The sequence below is a fragment of the Eptatretus burgeri genome, chromosome 12 (assembly GCF_056783735.1).
Source record: "Eptatretus burgeri isolate ZD-2024b chromosome 12, Ebu_testis_v1, whole genome shotgun sequence".
NCBI lineage: Eukaryota > Metazoa > Chordata > Myxini > Myxiniformes > Myxinidae > Eptatretus > Eptatretus burgeri.
The window spans coordinates 30,925,757-30,952,544 of record NC_140972.1 but is presented as its reverse complement, the minus strand read 5'-3'; the positions used below and the strand labels follow the sequence as shown (position 1 = coordinate 30,952,544).

The 26,788-nt window shown below is 43.3% G+C and overlaps 1 protein-coding gene across 6 annotated transcripts in view; it reads left to right on the top strand.

Annotated features, from left to right (window-relative positions):
* EFL1 (elongation factor like GTPase 1) overlaps positions 1 to 26,788 on the top strand; it is a 123,762-nt gene that overhangs the window by 48,646 nt on the left and 48,328 nt on the right. For all 6 annotated transcript variants that reach the window (XM_085850027.1, XM_085850032.1, XM_085850028.1 and 3 more), the window contains 6 exons: positions 4,280 to 4,413; positions 5,169 to 5,323; positions 6,214 to 6,349; positions 21,258 to 21,389; positions 22,657 to 22,804; positions 26,070 to 26,433. In XM_085850027.1, coding sequence (XP_085706153.1) covers positions 4,280 to 4,413; positions 5,169 to 5,323; positions 6,214 to 6,349; positions 21,258 to 21,389; positions 22,657 to 22,804; positions 26,070 to 26,433 — 1,069 coding nt within the window. The remainder of the gene's footprint in view (positions 1 to 4,279; positions 4,414 to 5,168; positions 5,324 to 6,213; positions 6,350 to 21,257; positions 21,390 to 22,656; positions 22,805 to 26,069; positions 26,434 to 26,788) is intronic.

The window sequence follows — 26,788 nt, the reverse complement described above, 5'->3', positions numbered from 1 at the left end:
GGATGTCAGAGGTGTCCACGAAGCCCCAACTTTTCGAGACATGATCTGAGTTATTATTATGCTATAATACACGTAACAGTGCTTCGTAAAAGATCAAGTTCATCGTGTAATATTGTAATGAAAAAAAAAACAAGAGATGAACAAATATTTATTCGGAAACTTCAAGATCAGATCACAAATTGTATCACGCATCGATCACCCATCACACACGATGAGACGGATGCTCCTGTTTTTCCTCCACGAGGCGTTTGATCCTCGGAGCTGCTTGGAGAGGGCTACCCTCATGTCGGAGCCGCTGTCAAGGCGTGCCCGCAGCTTTGTTTTTATGACTACCAACGCTCAGAACCCGGCTTTGCAGAGGTAGGCCATGACGAAAGGCAGTGTCATTCGGAGCGCTTTCGCCGCTAGATTGGGGAAGGCCTCGTAGTTGCTTGCCCAAAACTCCGAGGGACGGGCGACGGTGGAGAACTGCATCTTCAGGCGGCCAGAGGCCTTCTGCTCGATCAGATCATCCTTGAGCTCGTTGTCGTCGTCGATGTCGTCAATTAGAATCGTGAAAGGATCCTGTATCCACGAATCGACCGACAGATTCGGAAAGTATCCATCAAAACTGTCAGACAGAGACTTCAGATGACCCTTCATGTCGACGACAAGCGTGGAGCAGAGATCATTCTGAGCGTCGTCATCCGCAAGGATTTGAGGGAGCTCCGGGAAGTTGACGAATGACCGCTTCTCCACGTGGTTGCTCCAAAGCCGCAGCTTTTCTTGAAGCGAGTTGATCCGTTCCGCTGCTTCGACGATCGTGAGGCTGCTCCCTTAAAGTGATGTGTTGAGAGCGTTAAGGTGCCCGAAAATGTCGCTGATGTACGCAAGCCTCGCGACGAAGACAGGGTCGCCGAAGTAGTCCGCCACGTCGTTGCCTTTCTCACGCAGGAAAATTTCAATCTCCTGGCGCAGCTGGAGGACGCGGTTCAGAATTCGGCCCCGGGATAACCAACGCACCTCGGTGTAGTACATAAGATGAGTGTATGCAGCACCGATGTCTTCACAGAAGACCTGGAAGAGGTGGTGGTTGAGAGCCCGAGCACGGATGAAGTTCACTACTGTGACAACGATAGCCATTACATCACCGAGCTCCTTGGGGAGCGTCTTGGTCGCAAGGGTGTGGCGATAGAGCACACAGTGTGTCACTATGACGTCTGGGCACTTGTCTTTCACCAGCGCAATGAACCCGGATCGCTTTCCCATCATCGCTGGGGCCCCATCCGTACACAACGATCCGACCTTCGTCCACTCGATGCCGTTTTCTTCCATGAAATGGTTCACGATATTCATAATGTCCTCTGATTTGGTTGTTGTTTTGAGAGGAGAACAGAACAGGAACTCTTCCTTCACAGCAAATCCCGCCAAGTAGCGTGCAAAAACCAGCAATTGACTGCAGCTCGCTGCATCGGTGGATTCGTCAAGTTGCAAGCTGAAACGGCAGCGCGATTCCCGGAGTTCTTGTGTGACCTGAGCCACAATATCCTTTGACATGTCTTCAATTCTGCGCTTGATGGTGTTGTTGCACAGGGGAACACTCTTGAGTTTCTTGGCCTCCTCGGGTCTGCAAACCAAGTTTGCCATCACCACAGTGCAGGGCTTTACAAGCGTTTCGCCAATCGTATCAGCCTTTTTCTCTTTTGCAATGAGGAGCGCTACTTCGTAGGAGGCTTCAAGGATAGGCTTCGTCGACGGTTGGAACCCGTGCCGAGTCAAGGTACCCTTCGCCATGAAGCTTGGTTTCTTGCTTCGGAACGCGTCTTCAGAATCGTTCTGATGAGTCGGATGGGAGCTGGCGAGGTGGGCTTTTCGCTTCGATGGCTTCATCGATGCCTTTGCTAGCACTTTGTAGCACGGAACGCATTGCGGACGTTCAGTCCCATCCTTCTCCACAAACTTCGTGAACCCCCACTTGATGTACGAATCATCGTATTTGCGCTTCTTAAACATTATGGATTGCGGTCTGAAAAAAAAAATGATGTTGAGATAAATTATATGATATAAGATACATTTTCTATAAATTATATGTTTATTTGATACATTTTATATAAAAATATATGCCAGTATTAGGGCTTCCGATTGCAATTTCTATCTTTTGAAAATGGTGCCATAACTGGAAAATGGCGTCTGTCAAATACGCGTGCGCGCTTAATTCCGAGAAAGGGTCGGAGTACGCTTAGTGGTCTCGTCTGACGTACAAGCGCTACCAATTATAGCTTATTGAACGTGGTCTCATATCACGTGTGTGAAATTTAGATAAAGTAGCATTGTTTGTACTCTAGTTTTGACTTTCAGAAACGTCTCACGAACCCCCTGGGATGGACTCATGTACCCCGTCACGCATCTTTACACTCTTTAGACCCTTACACACTTTAGACCACTTCAACCCTTTTCCCCCCCTTTACCATATAAAAGGGTTTAAGGGTCATTTCACTGGACAAAAACGAATGGAACGTTTCTCATCAATTCAGGACTCGCTCATCCTACATATATTTCACTGCACGAATACAGTCATCTTATCAGGCCTTTCAGCCCCCATGGACCCCTAATTTTCCATTGATTGAAACTGAAAATCAACTTTATCACCTGAAGCACCCCAACTACGACCACCCTCCATCGGGAGATGAGCGTCTGTCCCACCTGGGACTATTCATGTGACATTGCAGTGTGTTTTCTAGCTCTGGTAGTACAATGGCGTTGAGTTGTGGATTGCTGATTGGTCGAACCACTTTTAGAATTCCTGATAATTGTTCTGTCATGAGGCCTTTCTTGCAATATTAGTGTGCACAGCTGGACTATCTGAGCTCTATTTATCCACGGCATTGTGCTTTTCCATGAAAAGGCTGCTGTTGTACTCGTGATGCATTCTCACATTTGCTCTGTCCTGTAGAGATTTGATGATGAAAGATTTGTGATGAGGCTGTTGTAAGAGTTTCAACAGACCTTTGAGGCTGCAATTTGTGTGTTGAACGAAATACATCATTTTCACTGTGTAAGTGGACAACCCGCAAGTTAAAGAGCCATCTTTGTCACTTGCAGATAGTAACTCGCCAACGTGGCCTGCGCGTCTTTCTCTCTTGTCAGTTTGAGGGGCAGATAGAAGTCTGAGAAATTTGATTGCTGGTTATTTTATCAATGCAAAAGGTTCCCTTCTGAAAACTCATTCATTGAAAACAGTTGGTAAACTTTATGTGATTGGTGGCCTGGTGTTGAGAGCACAGAACTGGTATCCCGGAGCTTTCTTGTTCAATTCCAGCTGATGGTAATGCCAAAGAGATCGTTGTGTTGCCACTGAAATGCCGCTCATTTCAGACATCTCTGCCTACATTCCTCAGATTGATTTGCACAAAAAATTGACTTCACGTATTTCATTATGCCCTCAAAGGTGTTTGGAAGATTTAAAACAAAAATGCTGTGAGATTTGGTCCACTTATGTTTCCCAAAGTGTTTGTGTGATATTGGAGGTCCTTTGGAATGCAACTGCTGAGGCCCAATGCATGCTCGGCCAAGTCTGGAACCAGCTCGTGATTTGCTTGCACTTTAGGTGACGTCGCCATCCTGAGAATTGCAACCGTGGTTCATCTAATCGCAGTTAATTACCAATTCTTGTGAAATCACCCATCGGGCAGATGTCTGCCCAGGGGGGAGTCTCTAAAAAGCCGTGGCGCGGGGAATTGGAGGCGGCATGTGGTTCTAATTTTGAGCGCATTGTTATCAGGGAAGTTTAAAACTAAATCATTTGAAAGAAGCCATTTAGCGGCACTTGGTTTGTAATGAAACAGTGAATAGCCTTTGTGCATTGTTTTCATTTCTACTGAAAAGCATTAAGTGGCAATTAATGAAGATTATGATGATTAATATTATCTTTCACTCCCGAGGAGGAAGTTTGGGTACTTGCCACGTGGATTGTATGTGTCACCACTTGAGATTGCTCCTCTAATGCTCGTCTAATGCTCTTGAATATCCTGTACAAAACGGCAACGTATCTCGCCAAGCTATTTTCATTCATCTACAAGCAGTCCATTTTTGGGTTTTGTCTTGAAAGGGGGAAACTTGTATGTTCATATGAAACAAGTACCAATTATGATCAACCGGCCCCATTTGTGAAAAAGGATTTGTGGGTAGAGACTGGTGATTATGAGAGAGACAATGTTGGGCATTTCCCACCCGACAGAACATTTAGTTGAGAAGGGTTGCCGTAATTTTGGTGATCAGTGGTTGTTTGTATGACCCATAGGCCATTGACACAAGAGGAGCTAAGCCAGAGGAAAGAGCAAGCGAAATGCAGGCATGCAGATCGGCTGGCTCGGAGCCATAGCACATCCAAGGACCGGGCAGAGAGCTCTTCACCCGCACGAGAACGCGGTGAAGGTACGGGGCATTGATCCACCCGTCCAATTGTATTGGTACGACCCGAAGGGTGTTTTGTTGTTAAGAACACGTTGTGGCAATCTCTATGCTCTTCCATGATCTCTATGCTCTCTGCCTCAACATCTGTATTTGTAAATCGAATGAACGCCACTTTTCTTGTGACTTTTGTGTTGTTTATAATTGGCACGGCTATAAATGTCATGTGCTTGTCCTTTTGTGGATGCTTGCCATTTTGTCGAGCTGTGGTAAGCCACGGTTAGTGCAAAAACAGGCCTTCGTCAGCAGAATGAAGCTTTCGTAATGGGGAAGTAATGCTTTTTTTGCCCACAGCTTGTTGGCAGACATGTGGGGTTTTGACAAATTGTCATTTGGCTCGCAGTGGAATGATGTCTCTTAGCAACCCGACCACTAATATGTCTTCTCCACGGTATCATTGCTGACTAAACGCTCGGGCATCCGACGCCAATAGCACGCAGACCAGAGGATGTTGATTGGAACTCGAGGCCTGTAGTGCTGAAAGTTTGCAGAATGGAAAATATAATGATGATCGAGCCACGGGTCCATGACAGCTATTTGTGAGATATCCAAGTGCCATATACAGGTTTAATTGTGAACTCGCCAATTGCCAGATGCAGGTTGTCCTTCCGGTTAGATTTAATTAATGTTGTCGACATGTAGTGCAAGCTTGATGGGCCAAATCGCCTCGGTTCCTTGTGTATCCTTGTGACGGTGTGCACACACCTTGCTTTCTGCAGACGTAAACTTGGAACAACCTGGCAGGACGGACACAGGTGACGAAGGACCCGCACAATGCTTCATTGCATTTGCACGGGTGTACAGCGGCACAGTGCGGCGCGGGCAACGCCTTTATGTCATGGGTCCCAAGTACAATCCCATCAATGGTGTTCAGGTGAGTGTGTGCAACCGCGGTGTTGGGGAACAGGGAAAAAAAACCTAACGTTCGTGCCAATGAGCATGTGTCACACTCCACGTGCCTCTTAGAAGGGGGTTAGCAGTCATGTCGAACTGGGAATCGAGAGTAGATGTACGATGACCTCATAATAACATCATCCTTTTGAGCACATTTTGTCAAGCTGGAAATGTCAACAAACTCCATGCATTACCTGTTCTGTTAAAATGATGCACTAGGTGGCAGCTTCCTGTGAGGATGATTTCCATGGCGATTGTCATGACGTTTATAACAATTAACATTTCATCACAATACACCACCCTCTTGTCGGGCATTTGCACTCCGTAATGCTGTCTGTTTAGGGTACTAAAAGGTAATCCTATAATGTTCGCAAAGTGAAGTAATACTTCGAGGAGATGCAGACAGAAACGCCAGACCGAGCGATTGGAGGATTCATCCTTGCTTCAAACCATAAGTAATAGCTTTTAATAGTCAAGCTATTTATTTAATTAGTTTTTCTTTGTAATATCCTTTACTTTTGTTTTCCCACTGAATCAATAGTGAGAGCAGTCAGAGGCATTAAACATTCGTTTAAAATAGATGTTCCTTTAACCGAACGTGTTTTCCTATTTATCAAGGTCTGCACATCGAGAATTATCAAAAAAAAAGCCACATCCATTCTGCACATTATTATTGGCCAGAGCCAACTTGGAGCTTTCAATATCTCACGATAAAGATGTAAACATGGACACTCCATTGAATGACTTTCGTGCCTTTTACTCGATCAGATGCGGCTTGTAAATCCCACTTCTCCGTTGGTATTTCTCCGGCGCAGAAACTGCTTCTGACGATTCGGCTCACAAGGTGCTCTGTCCTTTTCATGCCCACAGCTACCAGAGAGCTACGCTCTGCCCGAATGCCCTGCTGGAATGAATCATCTCAGGTTGTGCGTTTTGGATGACTTGTTTTTGCTCATGGGCCGGGAACTCGAGGCTCTGGAGGAAGTGCCAGCAGGAAACGTTCTCGGTCAGTCTTTTTTCCTTATTTTTCTGTTTCTGTCTTTCCCTTTGCTTTTGATGACCTTCGAGTCGTCTTCCATTGCCAATGATATGTCCTGTAAGCCTTTTCGTCGCGTTTGATCGTCACACTGATTTTCATTCAACGGCACTTGCTTTGCACGTTTTATCGACTTTAAAGCCGATGGGGGATTTTTCAAAGTAAACATAAACCCTCCTCTTGAGCATGGTCTTTTCCACCTATTTTGGACAAGGCATCTCGGCATTGCGCAAACCTTCGGTGTGATGACGGGGCCTGTTCTGTCTGAGCACCGTCCACAGTGCAAATAATGTGATCGTTCGATGTTTGTCGAGGTGGAAGATTCGGCGTTTGCATTGCCAGGGAAAAAAGGTTGCCTCTAATAGCATTGGTTCTCGAGGGTGGTAGAAATCCATCAGGAAGCTATTTTATTCACACCCATAATGGATTCCTTGCAAGAGGGTTTTTGGAAGGATTTAGCATGCAATTTCACCGTTTGTGTGCGGGTTATTTTCAAAGCAGGTATTAACTTTCTTGGGGTTTTAAAAAATCTCGGGTTCAAGCAGACTTGAAAATGGATTTTCTTAATGTATGTTTAGCCTTGGGAGCTTTCTGCGCTTCCATCATGGGTTCGCCTTACCTCTATGCTCTCTCTGATCGTGTGTGTGTGTGTGTGTGTGTGTGTGTGTGTGTGTGTGTGTGTGTGTGTGTGTGTGTGTGTGTGTGTGTGTGTGTGTGTGTGTGTGTGTGTGTGTGTGATCCTGCGTGCACTTCAAATTTCAAAATGTATTTGCTGTTGTAAGTTTATTACTGCAACATTATGGACCTGCCAAGTTTACACGCATGTGCGCAGATTACCCTTAAACCCCAGAGGAATGAATGATTCCTGTTTGTGTTCCAGACACAGCTTCTGTGAACGTTGAAATGTTAGGTTACTATTTTGCTCATTTTGAAACGGGGCAACAAGGAGTTGTTTCAATATTCCACTGGCATCTTATGGCATCATGTGCCTAGAAAGATGCATTGCTGTCTCTGCATTGTCACACTTCTTAAATATTAGACTCACAGGTATCACCAGAGTTGCATCACAAAGAATCGCAAGACAAGAAATGATTTGAGACAAATTCTGCAGCCAAAGTCTTGGGAAGGGTTCTCTGCCTGGTATTGGCTTAATGGTTAGAGTGGTGGGCTTTGGATCCTAGGGTCCTGAGTTCAAATCCTGCTTGGTTGTTGAATTAATACCAGGTGGGGTTAACTCGGCCTGTCATCCTTCTGAGGTCGGCAAAATGAGTGGTCAGCATGCTGGTATCCTGTGTCGGAGTGGCGATCTGTCCAGGATTGTGCCCAATAGCCAAGGAGACGACTAAAGCAGTACCAACGCTCTGCACAGAGTATGGTCCCAATCTCATCCTTGAGGATGACCCTTTAGAATTACCCTTTACAATGACCCATTAGGACCCTTTAGAATTACTCATGAGAACCCTTTTGAATTACTCATTAGAACCCTTTAGAATTACTCATTAGAAACCTTTAGAATTACTCAGAACTCTTTAGAATGACCCATTAGGACCCTTTAGAATGACCCATTAGAACCCTTTAGAATTACTCATTAGAAACCTTTAGAATTACTCAGAACTCTTTAGAATGACCCATTAGGACCCTTTAGAATGACCCATTAAAACCCTTTAGAATTACTCATTAGAAACCTTTAGAATTACTCATTAGAACTCTTTAGAATGACCCATTAGAACCCTTTAGAATGGCCCATTAGAACCCTTTAGAATGACCCATTAGAACCCTTTAGAATTACTCATTAGAACCCTTTAGAATTACTCGTTAGAACCCTTTAGAATTACTCATTAGAACCCTTTAGAATTACTCATTAGAACCCTTTAGAATTACTCATTAGAACCCTTTAGAATTACTCATTAGAACCCTTTAGAAATACTCATTGGAACCCTTTATAATGACCCATTAGATCCCTTTCGAAATACTCATTGGAACCCTTTGGAATGACCCTTTAGAACCCTTTAGAATCACTCATTAGAACCCTTTCGAAATACTCATTAGAACCCTTTTTAAAATTACCCTTTGGAACCCTTTCGGATGACTCTTTAGAATGAGCCTTTGCAATTACTCCTAAGAACCCTTTTCTGGGATGACCCTTTAGAATTACCCTTTAGAATTGCCCTTTAGAACCCTCTTCTGAAATTTAACTTTAGAACCATTTTGAAGTAAACATGGTGGGTTAGAAAGATTCTGTTTCTTCATGTTTTTTTTTTAAGGACGGATGGAAGGAAGGAAGGACGTACCCAAATATTGAAGTGGCTTCACTACTTAGAAATGGATATATATGTTTTTTATCACCAAGTAGTTGCCCTTTGTAGTCAACCATGGCTGTTGACATAAAACCTGTGAACCACTGGGTCAATTTGTTTATAGTGTAGAAGTTGCCCAGATAACAACCTCATTCACAAAATAGCAAGCGGTATTAGCTGGTGTCGAGGACCTCCAAAACCAGACCACTTGCTAATGCTGGAAGATGCGATGCCCGGTTTAACATCGACCTAAGGGAAGGCATGCACATTGATGCTTCACCCTGCCTGTGAAATTGTACCACCAGGGTGATAGGTTATATCTGGTTCAATATTCAAACCCAGGCTAGACAGCTCAGAGGTGCTTACACACTAACACACACACTAACACACACACTAACACACACACTAACACACACACTAACACACACACTAACACACACACTAACACACACACTAACACACACACTAACACACACACTAACACACACACTAACACACACACTAACACACACACACACACACACACATTGAAAATATAATGTTGCTTTTTCTTGGACCTTGATCATTGGACATTTTTGAACGCTCCTCATTTTTCATTTTTGAAAAACGTGTATGCATGTGTGTGTGCGTAACCTCTGTACACCCTCCCTCTTCCACGGTCATTGAAACTCGGTAAAAAGTAAATATACAAACAGACTGTGCTACGTTACACACCTGTTGTCGTTTGGTGACGACAGTACTGGTAGCAAACAATCCAGTTTTGGAGTACCCCGCCTCTCGTCAGTGTGTCTCCTAACGTCTGGATCATTTGACTTATGGTTGGAAGTTCTACAAGGATGATTCTTGTGACCTCCAAACCCAGATTTTATGCCTCCGCCGACAAAGTCGCCAGAATCATTATGTTTTTGGCTTGTCCGTCCAATGCTAATTTTCTGTTTTATTTGCAACCGCTTATCCGCTTTACACAAAATTTTCACCATAGGTGTGACTACTCATGTAGAATGTTTTAATGATAATTATGTCACCATAGGTCATGTGTTGTAGCTCTGTTGGAAAAAAAAAAAAAGAAAAGAAAAACTTTGCACCTCTATCTCCAAAACCACTCCATGGAGAAAATTGAAACTTGGCACATGTCAAGTACTCCCCTTGGAAAATAAGTGTGATTTTTTTTTTGATGATACCATTAGTGGCTTCGTTATGACATCATAATTGCAAATGCCAAACGCTTTGTCCAATCAGCATGAAAATTTTTGAAGGCTACATTGTATGGGGGGAAATTGATTACATTATCGGTCATGTGGTTCGGCTACCATTTTTTTTTCCTTTAAAAACCTTCAAAATTTTCTCCGAAACAGCTGAACAGATCGAGGCAAAACTTTACACGTATGATCGCCTATCCACGAATGAAACGTTCTCCACCCATGATCTCTTGGGTCTCATGGTTTGGCAGCTATGATTTTTTTTTTGTATAATCAAACTTTAAAAACCCTCTTCTCCAGAACGGCTTTACAGATCGAGGGGAAACTTCATCCACATGTTCCCCAAGACATGGGGATACCAGGTTGTTGAGGAGTAATTAATAGGTCACATGATTTGGCAGCCATATTGGGTTGAATGAAAATCTTTTTTTTTAAATTATTTCTCTTGAACCCCCTTCATCAATTGACATGTAACTTCACTATTGTGATCTAGTAGTGATGGGGGAATATCAGTTTTAATTTTCATCCTAATCGGACACATGATCTGGCAGCCAGAATTATTGAATATTTTGAATCTGGGTTCAGGGATTTAAATCGAAATTGGCACAAGTATGCATAATAATGTCATAATATGGGTGAAGGGATATGTGGCGATGACGTGACTTCGAAGAGTGCCCTTATAGTTGTTAATTTATTGACTAAGATGTGTGCATTGTTACTGTGAACAATCCTGATTTGTGAGTTTTATTTTTAATGACGTTGGGGCAAATAATGACTGGGTTATGTATATAATCAAGCTTTTTCCACCTATATTAATGTTCGAACGGGACGATTTTCACGCACGTTTTGGAATGAAAGGCACTTCAACATATTGCCAGACCAGCTTGAATACCTTAATTGGTACACGGATTTGCCATGTCCGTGTGTTTTTCTGCTCCTCGGACTCCGAACACACGAAGGTTTTAACGCCATGTTTGGTATTCTCGTGTGCATTTGACCAAAGCGGTTATGGATTTGCCGGATCGATTTCGCGCTTTTTGTTTTCGTCATCGTTTTTTATTTATTTATTTATTTTGATGCCTCGTTCAGTTTGCAGCTACTCAGGTGAATTTGATTGTGTTGACACTACTTGATTCGGACAAAAATATCAGCATTCTTTGAGGGTTTTCTTCCTATTTTTTTTTCTTTTTCTTTTCAATCAATAGCAAATGGAAAAAAAAAATTATTACTTTTTTTCGTACCCGAGACTGAACCAAGTTGTGCTCGATCTGTCTGCATGATCCTCGAACACTGTTCTCGCCAAAAATATTCTGTTGTTAATGAAAGGCGTGATGCAGAGATGCGAACCAAGCGAGTGGCATCATAGTCCTGGATGTTGGGTCTGTTGATGCTCCATCATGCCTTCCTGTTGCCCTTTGCACCACTTGTGTGCGAAGCATTGTCCCCAACTGATGATGCTTTCTTTCACACGAGATAAAATTTGCATAATTCTTAAAGTGTGACTCAAATTTGCATGAAAATTCAGAATGCGGGTCTTCATTAACATAATCTTGTCCATTAAGCATTCGCTGGAATTGTCGATTTGGATCGCTTGTGCACGACCCTGGTCCCAGGTTGCCGTTAGGCGGTTAGTAGCTGCAGCAGAATCGGAAAGTGAGTGTTAATTAACCCAATTCGCTTGCGGAATCATTTCTGATGTTGGCCTCATTTGCATATTGAAGTTGCAGCTAATGAATGAGAATTGAATTTGGTTCAAGGGATCTCTTCGAGTATCATGTTCGAGACCGAATACAATTACATACCCTTGCTGCCATTAGCGTGAACGATGTAATTTTGATTCATGGTAATACATCAGCCTTTGACTTTGATTTGGTTCTGCAAGCTGTTTGCTGCTCATTTGCAAGTATTGCTTATATGCTTAAAGAGGAGCACTCGGTTTTCCGTCTGCCAAGCATGCTTTCCTCATGTCCTTCCGCAACTGTTGCGACAACTTCGGTGTCTTGGCCATTGTTTTTTTTGCACGAGTTTCATACCATCTGCGATTCAGCTGTCATCAGTTGTGGTTTGCACATCGTTCGATGCTTTTTTCACACTGCTGCTCGGCTATGGTGTGCAAAGACTACTGGATAGTCGAGCACTAGAAAACGTACTGTGAAGCCACCGAAACTGATCCGTGATGCCTTGGTTGTGTTAGCTCTGTATCCGTGTGATTATTTTGGATCACGTGGTCCATACGTCCAAGAGAGGGTGGCTCTCGAATGTTTTATTTTGGTTCTTGACTTCAGTTCCTCACCTTCCCCTGATTATTTTGTTGGCCTTCATGTTGTCGTGACTTTTATTTCTGTAAAATCCATTTAATTGGCATCCCAAGTGGTGATCATTGTAAAAATGTCAAATACGTGCAGCAATTCCACCAAGAAGATGCAGATGGGATAATAATGCTGTTTGTGGCACCCAGGCTCACCCTCAGGTGCGACGCTTCCCACCACCCTGCGATCGTCACGCCCCTGCCATGCCCATTTATTTATTGTCCAGCACATTTCGTCATAAGGTGCCGGAGGAAAATGAGATGCAGTTTGAATGTTTCATAGGTGGCGGTTGGACGGAGAAGGGAAGCTTCCCATGTGTGTACAGCCTTGTGACGTTCCCTTGTAACGTAGCCAAAACATTGTAGAGGACCAAACCGCAGCAAGTGACCCTGCCTAACATTTGGAGTTTATTTATCTTATTAATTTCTCCCTTATTCCTTCTACCCCCTTGTTTTCACCTAGGTATACAAGTCGTGCTGTATTTGCATGTAATATACGAGGCGTGTTGAAAAAGTATCCAACGTTAATTTTTCGTGCGTAAACAAATGAAGCGAGGGAGGCGTGGTTTGGTGCACGTATGTAGGCGATCCTAATCCATATGCGTGAATATTTTCCCGCCTGCAGAAGCTGTCAGTCGCCGACAGACCGCCGATGAGTGAGGAAGTGTAAGTGAGCGCCGTCGGATTTTCGTTTTTGACAAAATGACGGATCACTGTGGTCTCATCGCCAGTGATCACTGTGTTGAAGAAGTTGGGATCGCTGTTCACGGTCTCCAGCATGTCCTGTGCGATCTCCAAACGGAGTTGCTTCTGCTCGATCGTTAGCAGCTTTGGCACGAACTTCGCTGAGATTCTCCTAAAGCCCAAATCCTCAGTCACAATGGAATGAACGGATCCAATGCTGACGCCCGCCTCGTCTGCAAGTTCTCTGATTGTGATTCGACGATCCTGCATCAGCAGGGTCCTCACTTGGTCAATGATGATCTCATTTTGGGATGTTGAGGGCCTACCAGAACGTGCTCCACTTTCCACTGATGTGCGACCATCTTTTAAGCGGTTGTACCACTCTTTTATCTGTGTGGTGCCCATTGCTTCGTTCCCGAAGGCCTGTTGAATCTTGCGGATCGTTTCCACTTGTGAATTGCAAAGCTTTACACAAAATTTGATGCAGTAGCGTTGTTCAAGTTTTTCCGTCATTTTGTCAAAAACGAAAATCCGACGGCGCTCACTTACACTTCCTCACTCATCGGCGGTCTGTCGGCGACTGACAGCTTCTGCAGGCGGGAAAATATTCACGCATACGGATTAGGATCGCCTACATACGTGCACCAAACCACGTCTCCCGAGCTTCATTTGTTTACGCCCGAAAAATTAACGTTGGATACTTTTTGAACACACCTTGTATTGTCCAGAAGCCCCTTTATATTTATTACCTTCACCACTGAAGGTGAAGGAGGTTATGTTTTCACCCCTTTCAAGTGTGTTTGTTTGTTTGTTTGTTTGTTTGTGTGCAGGATATCTCAAAAAGTTGTGTACGGATCCGGATGAAATTTTGTGGACAGGTTCGGTATGTGACAAGGACAAACTGATTAGATTTTGGTGAAGATCAGAATCCAGATACGGATCTGATGATTTCTTAAGTGATTCTTCACCATTGAGAGATAGTGCTAAATCGATATATAGCACGATATCTCAAAAAGTTTGGACGGATTCGGACGAAACTTGGTGGACACGTTGGGTGTGTAGCAAGGACGAATTGAATCGATTTTGGTGAAGATCCAAAATGATATCGTACTGTATAGCATGATATTTCAAATATGCAATGGGCCCGATATGTTCTCGTGGATCAGGCATTATGTCTTGGAGGTATGCACTCTTCCGAGTGCTCTTCTAGTTACCTCTGTCACCAAAGGTGGACGAAGGTTATTTTCACCACTGTCTATCTGTTTGTCTGTGAGCAGGATATCTCAAGCTGTTAGGGTCTACTTAGGTCTCTCTCTGTTAGGGTCTCTGTTAGGGTCTCTCAAGCTCTACTTCATGATGTAGCTATTCTCACAAAAGTGATCAATAAATATGGTTCTGCACCCATTTATCTTTCCTTTCATAAAACCTTGCCTTTTCTAAGTCTTTCTGCCATATCAGAATTATGAGCCTTTTGTCTTTCGACACTCCATTAGCACCTTTCATACAGCCAACATTTCTTTTATTCTCCTTGTTACTCAGAGAGGGTTCTTACTGCTGCACACTACACCTTCATGATTTTCAATGACAGTTTGGACCTTCACGAGCACCCTACACCCCCTCCCCAACCCTCTGATAGCCTCCTTAATACACATGTAAGGTTTGGACGAGATCAGATAGTAATTGGAGGAAGAGAGAGGCAAATTGACATTTCCTGCTTTCGAGTATAGGTAGATTTATTATAAGCCCCCGTTGGACGTATAGTCCAAAACGGGGTTTATGGATTTGGTCTCGATTTTCATGTCCGTACGTGCGTGCGTGCATCCGCAACCATATATCGGACATGCATGGACCGATTTTATTCGTACTTGGCACAAGAACAACACATGATGGTATACATATGCACATCATTTTGTTTCTTCATGCGATCACAGATGGCCGACTTGGCCATTTTTAGTTGTAAAAAAAACCCCGATGTTGAACACGTCCTCGACCTCTTCTCGGACATGCATTCACCGGTGTTGTTCGAACTTGGCAAACCAATAATAAATGATGGCTTGCATAAGCACGTCATTCTTTTTTTTTCGAGATCAGATCCAAGATGGCTGACTGGTGGCCATTTTGTAACTTAAACGTGTCCCCAACCATTTCTCAGACATGCATGGTCTGATTTTGGTCAAATTTACCGCAGGCACAGTACGTGATGGCATACACGTGCCTGTCACTTTATTTTGTGATCTGATCAAAGATGGCCGACTGGTAGGCTTGCGGCCATTTTAGTTGTACATAAATACGGCCTCGCCCTTTAACTCCACACAGCAAAATTACTAAAAGAACGTTGGTATGGAACTTTGTCTTTCTTTTTTTTAAACTTATTTTCTGCATTGGCTTATTTGGTACTCTGTTGAGCATGTGATGTCATTGAAATCACAGGTCTAGTCCCATATAAATTTAACTTGTCCATTGTCTCCTGTCCTTGCAATTTGTGTGAAGGTACATAATTTCTTCTCTTGACCTTGTCCTGTACGTAATAATAACACAACGTTCTCCTCCATATGTTTTACATCTGTAAGTTTTTAAATGATTTTTGTGCCTCCGTTGACGAAGTCTCTGGTGGCCTTTTTTTCTTTTTTGGATATCCGAGTGACACGAAATTTTCACCATAGGTGTCACTACCCATGTAGAATGTTGTAATGACAATTATGACATCATAGGTCATGTGGTGTGGCAGCCATGTTGGAAAAAAGGAAAAAAAAACTTTGGACCTCCATCTCTGAAGCGACCCCATGGAATTAAATTGAGACTTGGCACATGTGAAGTACTCCCCATGGGAAATGTTTTTTTGTTTTTTTTGATGTCATGGGTTGCTTCTTCATGACGTCATAATTGCAAACGTCGAATGCTTTATCCGATGAGTATGAAAATTTTTGAGGGTCATCTGGGGCTAAATTTTTAGTGGGGGTTGGGAGGGGGATTTCTGACATCATCGGTGACGTGATTCGGCAGGCTTTTTTTTTATACATTCAAACCCCTCAAAACTCTTCTCAGAAACTGCGATCAGATCGAAGCAAAACTTTTACACGTGTTGATGATCATTGTGAAAATGTCAAATTTATGCAGGAATTCCACCAAGACGATACAGACAGGATAATAATGTTGTCTGTGGCACTAAAGCTTGCCCTCAGGTGTGGAACAAAGGCCTATCTCTCTTTGCAAAAGCCTATCCATGAGGAACAAAAAGTTCTCGACATATGATTGTATAGGTCACATGGGTTTGGCAGCTATGATTTTTTTTGAAGAACAAACCTTTAAAAATCCTCTTCTCCGAAATGACTTGACCGATCTTGGGGAAACTTCACCCACACGTTCCCTAAGCCTTGGGTATACCAGGGTGTTCATGAATAATTAATAGGTCACATGGTCTGGAGGCCATGATTGATTGAAAGAAAATCTTTTAATAATATTTCTGTTGCACCACGTCATCAATCGACGTGAAACGCCACAGTTATGATCTAATAGTCATGTGAAATGTATGTTTTAAATTTCATCCTGATCGGCCGCATACTGTGTCAGCCAGAATTTTTTAATTTCTTGGATCTGGATTCAAGGATATAAATAAAACTTGGTGCAAGTATGTAGAATGATTTCATAATATGGCAGAGGCATATCTGGTGACGTCATGTCGTCGCAGAGTGCCCTTCTTGTTGTGTGTTCATTTTACCTTGTTTCTGCCATGCTGTGATCCGACCAATCTGACATCACCTGTGCGCTGATTTCCTGAACTCCGAATCCTTTTGTTTTTGATGCAGCAAGAGCTTGCTCATTCCGGAACGTGTCTGTGTAGCAGAAGGCACCGTTTGGGTTTTGCATTCCTCGTGCCCTCAATAACTGTATCCCCCCCCCCTCTCACCCCATGACATTTTTGGCTCCTTGTGTGAAGAACCTATCTGGGGCCTGTTACAGCGCTGGCCGAAACTGAAAGAGAACGAGACTGACACAGGCCTGAATAATATTGTTTCCCTCAGCCAGATTCATTGGCGGTGTATCAAAAAGTTTGCCAAATGCGTTAACGTGACATAAATCTCTGCAGCAGAGCTTGTGCGCAGTAGTAACTCACCGAAAACTGTTTGCTTAATCCTAACGTTGAACCATGTTGGCGAAAAAAAGCAAGTGGAGAAAGGAATTTACGTTTGTGTGTGATTATCAAAGGCTTGCACTTGCTATTCTCCCAAAGTACGTACTGTAGCATGTAGGTGATTGAAATGTATGTATGTATGTATGTATGTACATATGTCTGTGTTTAATTTGGCCATTGCAAACTGAAATGGTTTAAAAACAACAGGCAGTTCACAACGTGTCATACATTTATTTAATAATACAGTGATTAGATACTTTGGGTTTCAAACAAGCTCAAATGAGCTAAGATCCTCGTCCTCTTAATGATGACGTCATAAAAACGAATTTGACGTCATTGTGATGTATCAGGTTTGCGATAAATTATCTGTGCTAATGCCCGGCTTGATTTCCGCAAACAAAATTCAAACAGCTTGCCGAGTTTCGGAAATAATGGTTTTGGCGATTTCCATTAGCGGCGATATTATGACGTCAACTTTTTTCTAGGAAGAATTTCCAAAATCGGAGATGGTTACTGCCTGCGCGTGGGCTTTCTGCATATACATGGCAAGTTTCACGAAGATCCGATGAAAACTCTGGGTTGTGAAACAAAAAATAGGAATGATGTCATAAAAATTGATATGACGTCATAGTGATGTATCATGTTCTTCTTCTTTCGGCTGCTCCCGTTGGGGGTCGCCACAGCGCATCATCCGTTATGATCCGCATACTGATTTGGCACAGGTTTTACGCCGGATGCCCTTCCTGACGCAACCCTGGTCGCCTCTTACGACACAGGGATAAGGATTGGGTTTCACCATGATTCCGGGCTGCCCTACACCCTCTCATAGCGCGGCCCAGTGCAGAGCCCCCATCCTCAAGCGATCCTCCAACCCAAGCCTCCGAGTAGCCGGGTTACAGGCACACGCCACTACGCCCGGTGTGTCATAGTGATGTATCATATGTGCGTTAATTCATCTCTGCTAATGCCCTGTTCGATTCCCGCAAATAGAATTCAAAAAGCTTGCCGAGTTTCGGAGATAATCTTTTAGGCGATTTCCATTAGCGGAGATATTTTGACGTCATAACTTTTTTTCCAGGAGGAATTTTCAAAATCGGAGATGGTTACTGTCTGCGCGGGGTATTTTTACATATATGTGCCAAGTTTCAGAAAGTTTCGATGAAAACTGTAGGCTGTGAAACAAAAAAGTCCACAAGAACAACAACGTGAGTAAGACTTAGAGATCCTCCATGAGGATCTAAAAAAAATATTGCTGCCTGGCTGGAACTGGTGAATGAAAAGGGAACTGATACTCCATCCATTGGGACCATACTCTGTGCAGAGCGTTGGAGCTGCCTAAGCAATCTCCTTGGCTATTGGACACAATCCTGCACGGGTCGCCACTCTGACACAGGATACCAGCGAGCTGACACTCATTTTGCCGACCTCGGAAGGATGACAGGCAGAGTCAACCCCACCTGGTAATAATTAAACAGCCGAGGGGGATTTGAACTCAGAATCCTAGGATCCCAAGCCCACCACCCCCTAACCATTAAGCCAACACCAGGCATGAACTGATATTGAACAAACAAAATTGTAAATTTTTATTTTATTTCTTTACTTTAAATGCAGTTTAACTTTTGCTTAAATTAAATAATCAGTGAACACGTGTGGAAAATATATCGATATTGTGATTCGATTCATTCTATCAAGTCATCTGGTTGGTTGCCAGCACAGTTTTCGGATGCGTGCAAACGCGAGTTTGAATGGAGCCACAGAAAAGCAAACTTGGAGATAATCGTTTCATCCAAAGTCACGGAAAAGTACCTTCTGATGGCAACTTTCCCAAAAACGTGTTGAAGAAATAATACAACAATTGCCTTCCCCAAACTTGCATGGTATCGTCACCATGGACAATCGGTCGACTTCCTTTGAGGCCTTGTGAGGATTGTTCCACTATGGTAGTGTTAACCTTCCAGAAGTGCTGAATTTTAAGCTCGGGAATCGATGCAAATTTAGACTGAAAAAGGGTAACCGATAGTCCATTGCAAAAGAGCAAGTTGTGATGAGGTGAGTGAATAAATCTGGTGCAATTACTCCCTATTATTATTATTATAATAGGTCTTTATTATTGCATTATAAAGTCTCATTTAATACCAATATATTATTGCCGCACCTTCTCCGACTACTTCAACAGTGGAAGTTTTTTTTTTTTTTTTAACCAAGTCTTTCATGACCTGGCTGGCAAGGCATGATGTTTGACTGGAGCTGATTCGGCCAGGAATCTGTAATTCGTTCAGGGTGCCAGAGATAACTCACCTCTTCTTTGCAAAAGGTAGCCAGAATTATTTAATATTTTGAATCTGGATTCAGGGATTTAAATCAAACTTGGTTGCATGTATGTGTGATGATGTCATAAAATACATGTCGAGACGAGCCGGTGGAAGCTAAAGACCGTGAGATCTTTGCGAGCCGAGAAGACAACCGGCTTAACCTCCAACGAAGAGATTAAGCCAGGTGCCTTCACACCCCGTGATTCAACGTTGGCTCTGTGATCACATTCTGTGAAGCAGCACTCCGACAGTTTATCGTCTGGTCGGGAATCAAATCCAGACCAGATAGTTCAAAGGTAAGTGTGCTACCTGTCCAGCATCCTGTCGGATGAGAATTGCTCTGCATTAAGAGAATGGTCGTAATTTTAAATTGTTAAACGACTACGCTGAGCTGTAATTGCCGTCGTAGCCCCACAAAACTCCTTCAAGATCACGTGATTGTTTCCAGTTACGATGTCATGAAAAGTCCTGTGATTTTTACAGCCCATTCCTGTCTCAATTTGCATACTTGCCACGTCATGTGGCGCTGGTCAGTCAGTCTACCCAACGTGTCAAGGAATTCTTGCACAATTTTCGCCATGCAAGTGTTGTTTTTAGCACTTCCAAGGCAATTATCAAATAATTTTATCTTTGTTCTTTCTTCTTGTAAGTGTAATCTTCATTCATTACCTTCGTGACTCATTTTTTTCCAGGAAGGTACAGGAAGGCTTATTGCATCTCACTCCTCTTTTTGGATATCTCCTGGATGAACGGTTAGCTTTCTTCAGTTAATTGGCAACAAAACCGCTGCTTTGCGACACCTCTGTTGCTCTGAGCATTGGGCATGTGTGCCTGAAACTCAGTGCCCTCCAGTTTTGGCACGTGCCGTCCACAGCCCAAGCTTGAATCGAGTATTCTCTGCCACAGAGTCCCTCCGCCCCACGCGTGACCCCTCCACACGCAGCCGAATGCCTTCTATTACCCGAGATTCGAGCCTTTCCTTGCGGAAAGCAATGAGGGCAAGATGGCAGTCGTGGCGCCATTCGGCTACTCTGTCGCACCGTATAAGTGGTTGATTGGAAAAAGCAACGTAAAAGGCACAGCTGCAACATGTTTCGCATTTTCGTTCCTACGTCGGGCTGTGGCATACGAGAACGCAATATTTATTTGACGTCGAGTGAGGGGAGACGCCACTTTATCCCGAGCTGTTTTAATATCTGTTTTGGTAATGCTGCGGTGGTTCGATCGTGATTTTGCCGCAATGCCAGTGGTGTGGCCGCTCGACGAGGAACATTGCCGCATTGTTGTGCGGACTCAAATTTGGACCTTAATCTGATTAAATGAGAGGTTTTTGAGGGCCGTGCTCATGGATTATAATGTGCAGGAAATTGTCCTACTTGTTAAATGCAAATATTTTCCTTTCTGCTTTTGATGGATCCCTGTTTTATTACATTTTGTTTGACTCGCTGTGCTTTGCTCGGCTTTTATGGCTGGTATTTATCATGGTAACGTGGCTTTATACGCTTTGCCTTTCTTTGGCTGTTTTATATATATTTTTAAGCTTTTCAAGTTTTAAAATCTGACACGCAGTGCATGCGACACGATGGAGAAGGGCTATGGGTGGAGAATAGTGGTGTCTCGAGATTCATGACCTTGATTAAAATGCCCTTAACGAGCCTTTACCATTGCGAGGTTTTATGAACCAAAAAGATTATCCATTCTTAAAAGTAGAGCTTGTGCTCTACCTCTCCCCAGCCCAGCAATGACACATGTTGTTACGGGCTCATCGCGATCTCTCCGGGGCGGCTGTGGACATTTTAGCTTGGCTCGGCAATTCTTGATTAAAAAATTAAATACAGGTCGAGACTTTTGCCTCCCCCTTCAATTGAAATGCCTTTGACTGTAACTGTCGTGATGCTCCTTCCCGGTTGATTACGGAATTTTGAACATTTTCCTTTTTTATCCAGGTATCGGTGGTTTGGAGGAACACGTGTTGAAGTCCGCGACACTCTCTTCGACGGCCGTCTGCCCCCCATTTTTGCCCCTGAACCTGGAGGCTTTGCCCATTGTGCGTGTCGCAGTGGAGCCGACACATCCGAGTGAGCGTTTTTTGGGCCCGTGATTGCCGGGCAAATTGTACTGTCGCATTTAAAAGACAGCTCTGTAAAATGCACATCTCTATCTATGTCGTTCACAAATGCAAGAGCCTGTTGGAAATGTCTTTTCCTTAACCACATCTTCACTGTTTAACATAAAGTCAATCGTTAAGTTGCGAACTAAAATGTCAGTCGTATTGTGTAAGTGTGGCATTGACAGTTGTTAAATCTTCCTTTAGCTCAGTTGTGCAGAATCCAATTGTTTTTTTCCAGTATTTTAATGGAATTTATCATTCAATATTTAATGTAAATGGAATAGAAGGTGTGCATGTGTATGTTTGTGAATATGTGTGTAACTTTGGATAAAGTCTGCTGTTTGCTGGACACAACAATGTATTTCTGTGGTGGTGCTGCAACTTCCAGCTTTGCTGAACCATTTCTGCCGCACAAGGACCTCTTTGGGTTGTCTTTTTAGTGTTCACTTTCCATCTGATCCCTCTAGTTCATGATGCAGGAGGCTGAGGTTCAAATCCCATGTGCCATTTGTTTACTAATGTCCTTGTAATGCAAAAGAACACTGACGTCTAACTAATGTCTATCCTGTGTGTGGTGTTTGTACAAACTCCTCCAGGACCCTTTCTCACTGTAGAATAAATAATAATAAATATATATCTAAATATAATAAATATGGGCTGTCAGGATGGCCTCGAGGGAAGCACACTCACCTCAAATCTATCTAGCCTGGGTTTGAATCCCAACCCAGCGATAAACATTCATCCCCGGTGCTTCACAGGCAGTGTGATTCATCAATGTGTGTGCCGTCCCTCAGATGGACGTGAAACTGGGCGTGCCATATGCCAGCATTACTTGATGGGCGTTAAAGATCCCACGATGTTCTTAGCAAAGAGTAGGCAAGCTATCTCTGGCTCCATTGTCAAAGTCCAAATTCCTGCCTTAACAAATTCCTGGGAAGGCAATGGCAAACCACCAAGTATAATCCTTGCCAAGAAGCTGCTTCGATTGCACCGATGCCCTGTAACAGAGAATTCAAATCGGAATATTTGTATGATTATATATATATATATATATATATATATATATATATATATATATATATATATATATATATATATATATATATATATATATATATAACACAAACTAGAGTTCAGTTTATGGTCCATTTGATACAAATGTAAAAGCATGCACGTCTGTGGAATAAAACAAGGATGCTGTCCCACGAGCCAACATGGTGTGCCGTGATCTCTAGGTCAGATGTCCCAGTTGGTGCGGGGCATGCGATTGCTGAACCAGGCAGACTCCTGTGTGGAGGTTCTGATCCAGGAAAGCGGTGAGCATGTGCTCGTCACTGCCGGGGAAGTACATCTGCAGCGTTGCTTGGATGACCTGCGGCAACGGTAATGGTGCAGTGTACTTTTTCCATTATTTTCACCGAACTGGGTTTAGTTCTCAACTCGCTTGTCGTTCCTTCTCATCCACGGTGTCTTCTCAATTCCCCTGTGACTTTGTGCAGTTTCACAAAATTTGTTCCACTATAGTAGTGTTAACCTACCAGATTGTTAACCTACCAGTTAACCTACTAACCCTAACCCTACCAGATACCAGAAAAAGAACAATTTCACACATTTTGTATTTTTTTTGCTTAATATGAAGTTGTCTTGATAATCAAACTCTATGGCTACTGCATATCCCTCTGCATCGAGACCACATCCCATGTGTGTCAGTCATTCGACTATCCATTTCCCAAAATCAGGCTCACCGGCGGTCAAACCTCTCAAGTCTCTCTTCTCTTCCTAAGATTGGTGGCTCTTGGTCAACTCTGTCTCCAGAACTCACTCCCCTTGTTTACCTTCATGCTTAATGGGAAGAGTTGTGTTAAACACTGCTCATGAGAGAGGAGAGGAGATTGGAACTCTACTCTGTGCAGAGCGTTGGTGCTGCTTAAGCAGTCTCCTTGGCTATTGGGCACAATCCTGGACAGGTGGCCACTCCGACACAGTATACCAGCATGCTGGCACTCATTTTGCCGACCTCGGAAGGATGGCAAGCCGAATTAGCCCCACCTGGTATTGATTCAACAGCTGAGCAGGATTTGAACTCAGGACCCTCGGATCCAAAGCCCACCACCCTAACCATGAAGCCAACACCAGGCATATCTGCTCATGACAAAGGCTAAATATATTAACACTGTCTTTGCTGAAATGACCAAGGTCCTCATTCGCTCCCCCCCCTATAATGGACTCTCTCTCAGCAGCACATGCACTTTTCTCCCACTAGCTTTGAAAGGTTGGGTCAATCATGACCACTCTTCTGCAACTGGCCCTGATGGTGTTGGCACTGTAATCTTTAGGAACTATGCTTTGTCCCTGCCCTCTTCTCTCTCCTCACTCGTCTCAAGGATCTCAGTTGGTCTCCTGCCTTTATCTTAGAAAGCTGCAAATATCACCACAATTCACAAGTGTTCAAAGCCTGAAATTTCAAGCTGGTCAGCCTTCTTTTTCCCCACTTATACACAAAGTGAGGAATTGAAAAGTAAGCAAGGCTGACAGCTCAGTATTCTCAGCTAAGTCAAGTCCATTCTGAGACAAATGGAGCTCATTCTTGTCTAATGTCTTCATTTAATGTATCACGGATTATTGGTCTCCATTCTGGACTTGTGCAGCTGATGCCAATCTTTCTACCCTCGAGGTGATCAAGTCCATTGCTCTCAGCGCTGGGTGAGAAGCAGAGCTGGGCACACGGCCTCAATAAAGCAGACAGGTTGATGGACTCTATTTTATTTTATCTTCTGGCCTCACTCCTTCTGCCATCTCTCCCTTTGTTCTCCTCCAGCGCACCCAAATCGCACTTGTTCTTTCAGAATCACACACCTTGTTTCCCTCCCTAATTCTACGCTCGATGCTCACCTCCATTTCGTAATCCCTCTATTTTCTCGTCTGTAGAACAGACCTTGTGTGTCTGTTATCTCGAGAACCTCCTCGACCTTTTCAAGGGTGCTGCCCATCATTACCTCGTGCTTTGTTTCTCTTCTACTCTCACTGACCCTCCTCTTTCTCCATTTCCTTTTCTGCCACTCATCCACTCACATAACACGTTTTTGGCTCCATGGTTCCCCTATGATTCTCTCTCCGTTTGTGATCTTGCTGCCCTTTGCCTTTTTTGAAACTCCATGTGCCAATAGTTCTGTATACAATATTTTATCAACGAGAACAGCGTTCCTGCCATGAAGTGGTGAATATTAATCAATAACCGAGTTGCATTTGATGAGTCCGTGTGTTTTTTTTTTTATCAAATAGTACCTCGTACATATTGTATGCAGGCACTCTGCTTTATTGGGAATTATCTTATTCTCAAACGTTGCTTTTATGACCCAAAAACGTTGTCCCTGAGGTCGTTTCTCTTCGCTTCTTTACCTCCTTCCTTTCACCAACCTGGCAAGTCGCCTTGATGAATCGTCAAAGCCATGTGTGATCGCTTCAGCCTGTGCTGGACGATGCTGCCTTTGGCTTGCGCTGATGAGGCCTCTTGGCTGCGTTAGTCTTTTAAGTCGATTTGCAAAAGTTGATTAAACCATGCAAGTGTGTTTTCATGATTATTGGATGTCAGTGCATTCAAGGGCAAATATCATAACAGCCATTGGATAATGCATGATCTTTGAATTATGTTGGTTTGGTTTGAACCACGGTGCTCGTTAAACACAGATACTCCAATCAAAGGGATGAAGACTCCATGAGGTATTGTAAAGGAAGTCATCCCACCACTATTTTTATATTGATGGCGCAGTTTAGTGAAGCTTGTTCCAAACATTCCCAGCAAGTGTGATGACATGCTCTCTATCCTGTACGAACCACCACAACACATTATTTTTTACGTCTGGGATATAATATAACCAAAGGTATTGTACGTGTTAATGATATATTCAATGCAAATGGGTGTCAGAAACACAACGACCAACTTTGGGATTATTAATTTATTATTTTTATGTATGAAGAGAGGTGTTTAGAAAAATGCATTCTTAACTTCCATGACGTCTGCAGTCGGAACAAGCCCTCATATCCCCATCTCAAGGATTGATGTAACGCCCTTTACAGGTGCTGAACCATGATGGCAGTTTTAGTCAGACTCTTGTCCACGCACAACAAATTGACGAGCAGTCGGATCGGAGGCTAGTTTGCCGACAACTGAGATAACCTGTCATCACTATCTTTTTGCTGTGCTCGTTTGTCATCAACAAAAATAAACAACGAAATTTATTCCTGCTTTATTATCAGACACCATGTTCTGTCCCGTGGCCGTTTTACAGTAGTTTTCCTTTGATTGTAGTTCTGATACGTTATGTCTGTAATACATTTTGAGAATGAGGCCAAATATACGTTATGCAACATGAGAAGGGTTGTGGTGACAAAACAATCCACTGCTTCTCCATTGTTGGCCTGCATCGAATGCAACATGTCCCAACATGTCGTAAATGTGTTCTCATTTGTGTCGTTGATGCCTCCGTTTTATTCTGGCTTTATCCTCAGTCACAAACTTTGAATGTTGATTCGTTTTGGTCTTAAATGATGTTGATGGCGTTTGTGTAAAAGTGCTCTTCGTAATGTGTTGTTGCACTGGACAGAGTAAAAATACATTGTCCATGTACCTGGGTTTGCTGTTTGACAGCTTTGCCAAGATCGAAATAGACGTCTCTGCTCCGATCATCCCTTTCCGAGAGACCATCATTCGTCGACCAAAGGTGGACATGGTTAACGAGGAAATGGGGAGTCAAAACCGATTCGCAAACCAGCGGAGGAGGAGAGGCAAGACCGAAGGACACCTCTCTGAGGGCATTCGCGTTGAAGGCGACGGCCTTGTGACTGTCACCACCCCAGGCGGGGAGTGCACGGTCTCCATACGCGCGCTGCCTCTACCCGAAGGTGTTGCGCATCACCTCGAAGAGAGTGTGGAGCTGATTCGATCCATGGAACAGTTTAATACCACTCTCCATGAAAACCAGGACGTTTCCTCGACCCAGGAACTTCCAGAGGTGAGCCTACGTGGGGAGGAACGGTGCTCGAGGGTTATTGAAAGGAGCAATGTTATATTTTGCCAATTGCATTTCCTCTTTTTTTAATCCAGGGTCACCCAGCATTATTGGATTGTCTAAGTTTCATTTTGCAAAGCTTGAACAGCTTGCGCCATTTTGTGTACCATGTACACGAGTGGATAATCTGCACGTTTGGTTTTTATTTTTGGTGATTATAACTTAATGTCATTCTCTCGTGTCAAACTTATATTTCACACAACAACTTTATTACACAGTCCAACAAAAGGAATTGCAACACATTAATCAATTTATTTACACACTTTTACAATACATCAATGTAATTTCCATTGTGTTG